General features: G+C 36.6%; 1 protein-coding gene across 3 annotated transcripts; it reads left to right on the forward strand.

Annotated features, from left to right (window-relative positions):
* The first annotated feature begins 2,467 nt into the window (after nt 1-2,467).
* LOC127439184 (dynein axonemal light chain 4) lies at nt 2,468-9,069 on the forward strand. 3 transcript variants are annotated; one of them, XM_051695319.1, is made up of 5 exons: nt 2,472-2,584; nt 3,969-4,111; nt 4,800-4,882; nt 7,017-7,100; nt 8,347-9,069. In XM_051695319.1, exons 3-5 carry the CDS (start codon nt 4,811-4,813, stop codon nt 8,509-8,511), a joined length of 321 nt encoding a protein of 106 aa, XP_051551279.1. In that variant the 5' UTR covers nt 2,472-2,584; nt 3,969-4,111; nt 4,800-4,810; the 3' UTR covers nt 8,512-9,069. The 3 variants fall into 3 exon arrangements, with proteins under 3 accessions (XP_051551278.1, XP_051551279.1, XP_051551277.1); XM_051695318.1 differs by lacking the exon at nt 3,969-4,111 and having other exon boundaries at nt 2,468-2,584; nt 4,805-4,882; XM_051695317.1 differs by lacking the exon at nt 3,969-4,111.
* The last annotated feature ends 313 nt before the right edge of the window (nt 9,070-9,382 follow it).

Raw genomic sequence — 9,382 nt, forward strand, 5'->3', positions numbered from 1 at the left:
TAAAACAAGTGAAAAAAATCTACCAGTGCTGAAGAAGTAATCCAAAGTATTTAGAATACATTACTGACAATGAGTAATCTAAAAGAATACGTTACAAATGACATTTTACAGCATGTATCCTGTAATATGTAGTGGAATACATTTTAAAAGTAACCCTCCCAACCCTGTACATGACATAATCTAGCATCTATTCCACACTTTCATAAAGTGGCAATTGGAAACAGTTTATTTATTATTATTTTATTTTTTTTTTAGGTACTAACCCTCTGTAAGTGTCATTTTGTTCTATGCTTTTTATCCCCAGAGCACAGCCACCCTCTAGAGTACATTTTCACAGTTTCCCATCTGTCGCAAGCCATCTCTCCTCTCTTTTCCTCTCCTCACCTCTAAAGGCACAATTCTTCACCTGCCATTTTACTCTTGCTCCAATGAGATGTTATAATATCCCCCAAATTACAAACATATTATATATACTGTATATTGTATGTATAAAATAAATAAGAATCTATAGATGTGTTTAGTTTACATCTCAATCAATGCAGAGCACCAGTGCTGCATCTCTGACCGGTCTAATTTCCATGTATCAGTTATCTGGGGCAGAGGCGAAATCACCCACTGGGCACAGATGTAGTTGAAGCTTAATACAGGTCAGTGAAGAGTGAGGGAGAGAGAAAAAAAAAAAAAAAAACAGCACAGAGATAAATGTAATGGGACCAATGTAGCAAAACACCTCTGAAGCTGCTGTTTATTTAGATTGCAGGATTCATCCTGCTCAGACTGCATTGGGGTTACACAGGGGCACGTCAAAGCTAGCATCTGTGCTCATCAAAATACTAAGCTTAAAGGAGTAGTTCACCCAAAAATAAAAAGCCTGTCATAATTTACTAACCCTCATGTCATTACATGAATGATTTTCTTTCTTCTTTGGATTGGAGAAAAGGAGAAATTTGGAAGACTATTCACACTGCTCTTTTCCTTAAAAAGAAAACAAATAGTGACCAGGGGCTGTCAAACTCCAAAAGGGACAATAAATGCACCATAAAAGTCCCATAAAAGCCATTGTCCATACAATATGTGCTCTCTATTTCATACGAATCCAAACCTTCGGGTTTCTGGTTGGTTTTTCAAGAATATCTTCGGGTTCGGGTTGGGTTTGGGTTTGCAATGAATGAAAAACAACGGAAGCCAACAGAAGAGTTAGGGTTCACACCGAATGTATTTTTCAGTTGCTTTTCTTTGTAAAAACACGCTGGATGGATGTCTTTGGACGTTGTGCTGCATCTCGCTTTTTTTTTTTTTTTTACAGCACCTCGTGCGGGACCGTCACATTTTTAGATACTGGTGAAGTTAATAAGAACTTAAATTTTTTAAAACTCACCTTGTGATACCTGCATTCTGTTTTATTCATTGTCACAAAGATTCAACGTTCTGAAGAAGTTCAGGTTGCAAAGAGGACTTCATGTGACTGTTACTTGATAAATGGTAAACCAAAGTTTTTTCCCTTTTGTGATTTCGAATTCAGGCAAAAAATTTGACTACCAGTTGAGTCAAGTAGGGTTGGGCCACACAGTCTTGGGTACGGGCCGGGTTCGGTCTTCAACTACACGTCCATTCAGACCTCTAATCCAAATGATAACTTTGTGTGAGTGCAACGGGGCCAGCTGGTACATGATAGCTGTACTGTATGTGTAAACCTCACTACCCTGCCCTCAAAAGGCGCACTAGAGACTGACACTAGGGGCTGTAGCATTTAACCTCCTTGTTAGTGCGCCCGCCTCCCATGCCTGCTGATGCCGGTTTGAATCCCGCTCGGAGTGGGTTGAGAAGGACCAGTTACATGAGGAACAAACCAAAATGAAAATCTTCCCCTATATTGAAACTTAGTGTGTTAGAATCAATTACAGCACACATGAAAAGTGTCTGCGTGTCAAGTTTAAATATGCACAAGCACAAATAAGATTTTCAATGAGTACAACTTGATTTTTTTTCTGTTCCTCACACAAAGCTATTTTATGGCTTCCAAACACTTGAAATACAGTGCATAAATTGTATGGATTATTTTAATTATTTCACTTTTTTTTATTTTATTTATTTATTTTTTTGGAACTTAACAAAACCTGTCACCATTCACTATCATTGTATGGAAAATAACATCATGAACATTCTTCCTAGTATCTCCTTTGTGTTCCGTGGAAGAAAGTAAAAAAATAATAATAATAATAATAAAATAATTTTAAACTATTCCTTTAAAAACAATGGCTTTTGTAATTAACGATGTTTAGTTCACATTCTCGCATTTTGGTAGCACATAACTCGCCTTGACATATCTTATCTTACATACATCGCATATAAATGTTCTAAAGTAACCTTTACCAGGATACACAAAGGAAGCGACCACAGTTTCAGCAGACCGAATGAATGAAGGACACGCCCTCCGACCAATCACTACAAATGCACGAAGTTGAGGGGCGGGGCTACGTACACAGCTGTCGCGTTGGAGTGGCTAGCATCAGTTGCCATGGTCGACATGTCTCTTTAGCGACGTAGGTTTAAGTCCATCGAACTTCAGCGTTCTTTCATTACGGTACGTAAATGTTTATTTACATTTCCAGCTTTAGTTTTTATGCATCGTTCTAAAACTAGGTCATGAAAACACTTTAATGGAAACCGGACACAGCGACCTAGCCAACCAGGTTAGCTAAGAATGCTAGCAAGCTAGCTGTTGTTTGCTTTTCGAAACAAAGCTAATATTATCTTTATAAGTGTGCAGAACTTTATATGTAGTATATATATATATATATATATATATATATATATATATATATATATATATACACACACACACACACACACACACACACACACACAGACACACAGAGTTGAAGAAAGAAGTTTACATACACCTTAGCCAAATACATTTAAACTCAGTTTTTCACAATTTCTGATGTATAATCGTAGAACATTTTCCCTGTCTTAGGTCAGTTAGGATCACTACTTTATTTTAAGAATGTGAAATATCAGAAGAATAGTAGAGAGAATTATTTATTTCAGCTTTTATTTCTTACATCACATTCCCAGTGGGTAAGAAGTTTACATACACTTTGTTGGTATTTGGTAGCATTGCCTTTAAATTGTTTAATTTGGGTCAGATCTTTTGAGTAGCCTTCCACGAGCTTCTCACAATAATTTGCTGGAATTTTGGCCCATTCCTCCAGACAGAACTGGTGTAACTGAGTCAGGTTTGTAGGCCTCCTTGCTCACAAGTTTTTTCAGTTCTGCCCACAAATATTCTATCGGATTGAGGTCAGGGCTTTGTGATGGTCACTCCAATACCTTGACTTTGTTGTCCTTAAGCCGTTTTGCCACAACTTTGGAGGTATGCTTGGGGTCATTGTCCATTTGGAAGACCCATTTGCGACCGACCTTTAACTTTCTGGCTGATGTTTTGAGATGTTGCTTCAGTATATCCAAATAATTTTCCTTCCTCGTGATGCCATCTATTTTGTGAAGTGCACCAGTCCCTCCAGCAGCAAATCACCCCCTCAACATGACGCTGCTATCCCAGTGCTTCACGGTTGGTCAACGATGGTCATTATGGCCAAACAGTTCAGTTTTTGTTTCATCAGACAAGAGGACATTTCTCTATAAAGTAAGATCTTTGTCCCCATGTGCACTTGCAAACTGTAGTCTGGCTTTGTTATGGCAGTTTTGGAGCAGTGGCTTCTTCCTTGCTGAGCAGTCTTTCAGATTATGTCGATATAGGACTCGTTTTACTTTAGATATAGATACTTGTCTACCTTTGTCTTCCAGCATTTTCACAAGGTCCTTTTCTGTTGTTCTGGAATTGATTTGCACTTTTCATACCAAACTTCACTCATCTCTAGGAGACAGAATGCATCTCCTTTCTGAGCGGTATGATGGCTGTGTGGTCCCATGGTGTTTATACTTGTGTACTATTGTTTGTACAGATGAATGTGATACCTTTAAGCATTTGGAAATTTCTCCCAAGGATGAACCAGACTTGTGGAGGTCCACAATTTTTCTTCTGAGGTCTTGGCTGATTTCTTTTGATTTTCCCATGATGTCAAGCAAAGAGGCATTGAGTTTGAAGGCAGGCCTTAAAATACATCCACAGGTACACCTCCAATTCAGTACACCTCTATCAGAAGCTAATTGTCTAAAGGCTTGATATCATTTTCTGGAATTGTCCAAGCTGCTTAAAGGCACAGTTAACTTAGTGTATGTAAACTTCTGACCCACTGGAATTGTGATATAGTTAATTAAAAGTGAAACAATCTGTCTGTAAACAATTGTTGGAAAAATTACTGGTATCATACACAAAGTAGATGTCCTAAATGACTTGTCAGAACTATAGTTTTCTAATATTAAATATGTGAAGTGGTTAAAAAAATGAGTTTTAATGACAACCTAAGTGTATATAAACTTCTGACTTCAAGTGTGTGTGTGTGTGTGTGTGTGTATATATATATATATATATATATATATATATATATATATATATATATATATATACACATATACACACACAGTGTATATATGTATATATATATATATAAACTATAGCCATAGTAACCATCTACTAGGCTAAACATATATACTCTTATAAGTATTATTTTAGTTGAGCAATAATTACATTGAAACTGTTGTTTGTTCACCGTTAGCTAGCTAATGATCCATCTGCCACAGTTTCATTAGCCCTAGAAATATTTGGCTTGGATGCATTAGGTATATGACCTATTATTTGAAACTTTCATATCTGTCCTTATTTCTTCATCCAGAGCAGATTATCATGGCAGAGACAGCTGACATCAAGAAAGATGAGGCAGACTTCAAGAGACTGCACAGCTTCCCTCTCATACGGGTAAAACCCGGCCTTTCTGGTGCATGAATGGATTTGACTCTTCACTGCACACTAAAAAGTGGGCTTTAAATGGCATCTTGTAATATGCTATCACTGTGTTCACCAGACTCTTGTAAGGAAAGCAAAGACATGCATTAAAGGAATAGTTCGCCCAAATATGAAAATTCCCTCATCATTTATTTACCTTCATGCCATCCCAGATGTGTATGACTTTCTTTCTTCTGCAGAACACAAAAGAAGATTTTTAGAATAATATTTCAGCTCTGTAGGTCCATACAATGCAAGTGAATGGTGATCAAAAGCACATTAAAGTCCTATTCACACCAAGTACGTTTTTTTCCCGGTGCGAATGTTCGTTCCGAACAAGCTTTTGACTAGGAACATTGTATTCCTATGGCGCTATCCACATGGGGTCTGACAAATCATCTGCCGACAATCCAATTTAGAATTTTTTTACGGAGAGCAGTCCCCATATTTTTTTTCTTCAGACTGTTTTGAAAACTGACTGCAGCTGCTCAATCCAGCGCTAATCAACTGAAAAAAAAAACAACAACATTGGACGTGCAGCTGATACACACCCCTGAAAAATTTAAACTTAATAATTGTAGTTAATGAACACTTTGTACTTAAAACATAAACCCAGTCTGATTTTGAAAGTCTGCTATAATAAATATTTGTGTATTATAAATGTCCATACTCTAAATGTACTCGTTTCATGCACAATTCAATGCAAATATGCAAGCACATTTTTATATTTTTTAGAACATTTATGTACTGTGCTGACACCTCATATTTTTAAATATACCTGGTTTTCTTGTACATTATTTAATATGTGTATCACTGTACCTTTTATATTATCTAGGCATTAAATAGAAGTGAGGTTTGGCAATTTGTTTGGATTAAGCTCTTAGCATAATAAAGGATAATAAAACGCATAACTTATTCCAGAAACGTTGCTCTTTTTCTCACCACGCACAAGACAACCTGAATTCAATACAAATATGCAATAATTAAATAAAGAAAAGCCCATGAGCCTGTGTTTTCTTTAATATAATTTTTAATGTTATGCATCATATTGTCTATACCTGTTTTTTCCTTAATGAACATTGTTCTACATTTATTTATATCACTTTATATATAAAATAATGGATAATATAATTTATATTGTGTAATATTATCCAGCACTAAAAAAAGAGAATTTGGGTTTGGGGGTCCGTTTGGAATATACTCGTTGCAAAATACATGTAGAAATATAAAGAGTACATATATTTATGCAACAGCGCTCTTTACTCATCTCACTCGTTTAAAAAACACAGATTCTATATTCCTTAAAATGCATCAAAAACATGGAGATAACAATGAAACAGATATGCCAAATAAATAAATGCCTTAACAGCATTAAATGTATAATCTTATGCACAGACAGCTGAATAAAGTCTGAGCAGGTAAACAATATAAATATGTTTGAGGAACAGTGCTGTCTACTTTACAGGAATAAAATTATTTTTCATTTTATCCATCACAATCTCAGTGTGAATAGACCTTTCGCCAGCAGTTCGTCTTGCAAATTCATCAAGTCTTTGGTGTGAATAGGCCTTAAGGCAGCATAAAAGTAATCCATACGACTCCAGTGGTTAAATCCATATCATGAAGCGCTTTTGATATGTGTTGGTGAGAAACAGATCAATATTTAAGTCCTTTTTTACAATCTCCACTTTCAAACTCACATCTGTCTTTTTTTTTTTTTTTTTTTTTTTTGACGATTCGCATTCTTCGCGCATATCGCCACCTACTGGTCAAGGCTGGTCAAAGGTGAAGGTTTATTGTAAAAAAGGACTTAAATATTGAACTGTTTCTCACCCACACCTTTCATATCACTTCTGAAGACATGGATTTAAACACTGGTGTCATATGGATTACTTTTATGCTGCCTTTATGTACTTTTTGGAGCTTCAAAGATATGGTCACCATTCACTTACATTGTATGGACCTACAGAGCTGAAATATTCTTCTAAAAATCTTTGTTCTGCAGAAGAAAGAAAGCCATACACATCTGGGATGGCATGAGAGTGAATAAATGATGAGAGAATTTACAAACCCTTAAAACAAACTGCCTGCTTTTTACTTCCCACAGCATACAGACATGTCTGAAGAGATGAGAGTAGAGACCATGGAGCTCTGTGTTACAGCCTGTGAGAAGTTTGCCTCTAATAATGAGGTATGTGTGAGTGCAGTGGATGGTTTTCTAACTGCATTCTCTCAGTTTTAAAGAGATATATAAAAAATAGTCATCATTTACAACCCCATGTTCTTCCGAACCTGTATGACTATCTTTCTTCAGTGCAACACAAAAGGAGATGCTAGGCAGAATTTCACTTTCATTGAATCTTTTTTTTTTTCTTCAGTTGAAGTGAATCAAAATTCTGTTTAAAAAAAATAAAATAAAAATTCACACTCTCATTCATTTTTAAAATGTGCTTACTTACAAGGGATGTGCAAAACTACCTATTTTCATAATCGTCTAGTTGGTCGATTGTTTGAATGAGTAGTCCACTATTTGGTTTATGGATAATGATGTATAATTAGCCTCTGTTATGTTCACGTGACCCCGATCAGACACGTTTCAGAGGAATATACGGACGCTGAGCGCTGCACTTCAACATGGTAACTAATGTATATTCACCAAAAATATAAGCTAAATAACTGTAACATCCTTTTGTACAAAACTATCAAAGTAAGAGAAGTAAGAAATAAGAAATGCTCCAATACTGAGCAGCACAAAGCTACTTATGTGCATCCTGAACACAGAATGGCATGCTTCAATGTGACCAGAGCACTTGGGAGTCTCAGGATGATCCTTGCGGCAAATTCAAAAGTGCAAAACTGCACAGATAACAATGCGGGTGCACATCTAGTTCACGACATCAAGCAGTTTAAACCTTTTTTGCTGCAACTATTTATTTAAGCAGTGTCAGACAGAATCAGCTAAAGACTTTAATCTCTCCAAAGCATCTCACAAATATGGGAACAATTCTCACAGCAGAGGATTTAAAGGGATAGTTCACCCAAAAATTCTAATTCTGTGATCATTTGCTCACCCTCATGCCATCCCAGATGTGTATGACTTTCATACATCTGCTGAACACAAACAAAGGTTTTTAGAAGAATATTTCAGCTCTGTAGGTCCATACAATGCAAGTGAATGGGTGCCAAAATTTTGAAGCTCCAAAATCCACATAAGGGCAACATAAAAGTACTCCAGATGACTCACGATTCAGATGTGTTATGTCTCTCAATTAATTTGAGAATTGTGTCTCCCATTAAAACCACCACCACTAAAAATATTAATGTGAGTAGTCGGCAACTTGTCAGTTGTTGGACAACTAGTCGTTTAGTCGACCACCGTGGCACATCCCTAAGACTAACAATGTCCAGCAGTGTCAACAGTCTTTCTTTCTCAACAGAGTGCTGCTAAAATGATAAAGGAGTCGATGGATAAGAAGTTTGGAAGCTCTTGGCACGTGGTGATTGGCGAGGGCTTCGGTTTTGAGATTACCCACGAAGTGAAGAACCTGCTTTACATGTTCTTTGGAGGAAGTTTGGCGGTGTGCGTGTGGAAGTGTTCATAACCCACAGTGACCCACAAATACACTAAGACAGTCCGGCACGTACGCATACTTTTACAGAGCAAAAACAACTTGCAAAATCAAATCTCATGGTTGCCATGTGCTTTCTGGCATCATATCCATTCATAACGGTGCTGCACTTTTGTTTGTCTGTAAATTCAGTGCTGAACGGGGTTTATCATTTCTTACAGTTTATTTTGAAAGTGGCATTTCATGTTCTCCTCTCCCTTTAACAGTTCTCTCAAAGCTGCCATGCCATCTGTGTAATTTATTGTCCATCTTTGTCCTTTCTCCATCTGCCTATTTCTCACCCCATCTCTCTCTTTATCTGTCCTTTCCCTATCTCCTCTATGAATAATTTTTTTTCTGATTGATAATGTATTTTTATAAGACAAATTGCTATTTTTTAATTCAAATGTGAATACATGCAATCTGTTTTTTAAACCTTCAGATATTTATAGGCTGTGGTTGTACATTTTATACAGCTGTAATGTTATTTGTATTTGATTTAAATGACTATTACGTCATTGTCTTGTGTAATAAAACCCTGTTACCCCTTTATGTAGCCTTGTTTGCAGTTTGCATATTAACATGCTATTTTCACTGCTGTTTCCTGCAGCGTTAACAGTAGTAATATGGTGTGATAACCTGCGGTCGAAGCTGTCTAAAATGCATCCTGTGTCTGGCTAGTTAATAGATTTAATGTGATATAGTGATGGGAGATACTGTATGTTGAGAAGTAGATAGTGTTAGAGAGCAGTCTGTGCGTGTGTTCTCAAAGAGGCATGTTTTATTGACTGATCATTGCACAAGGGAGTGTAGAAATCTGGCTTGGAGCATCTGTTTACTTAGACACACACACTGACCTGCTGTC

Source organism: Myxocyprinus asiaticus, chromosome 50, assembly GCF_019703515.2.
Source record: "Myxocyprinus asiaticus isolate MX2 ecotype Aquarium Trade chromosome 50, UBuf_Myxa_2, whole genome shotgun sequence".
Lineage (NCBI taxonomy): Eukaryota > Metazoa > Chordata > Actinopteri > Cypriniformes > Catostomidae > Myxocyprinus > Myxocyprinus asiaticus.

Bases quoted from the DNA above. Each gene is read 5' to 3' on its own strand.
- LOC127439184 (XM_051695318.1), top strand. From the start codon at position 4,811: ATGGCAGAGACAGCTGACATCAAGAAAGATGAGGCAGACTTCAAGAGA. The intron at 4,883-7,016 runs GTAAAACCCGGC...TACTTCCCACAG, and splicing joins ACAGCTTCCCTCTCATACGG to CATACAGACATGTCTGAAGA. The intron at 7,101-8,346 runs GTATGTGTGAGT...CTTTCTCAACAG, and splicing joins AGTTTGCCTCTAATAATGAG to AGTGCTGCTAAAATGATAAA.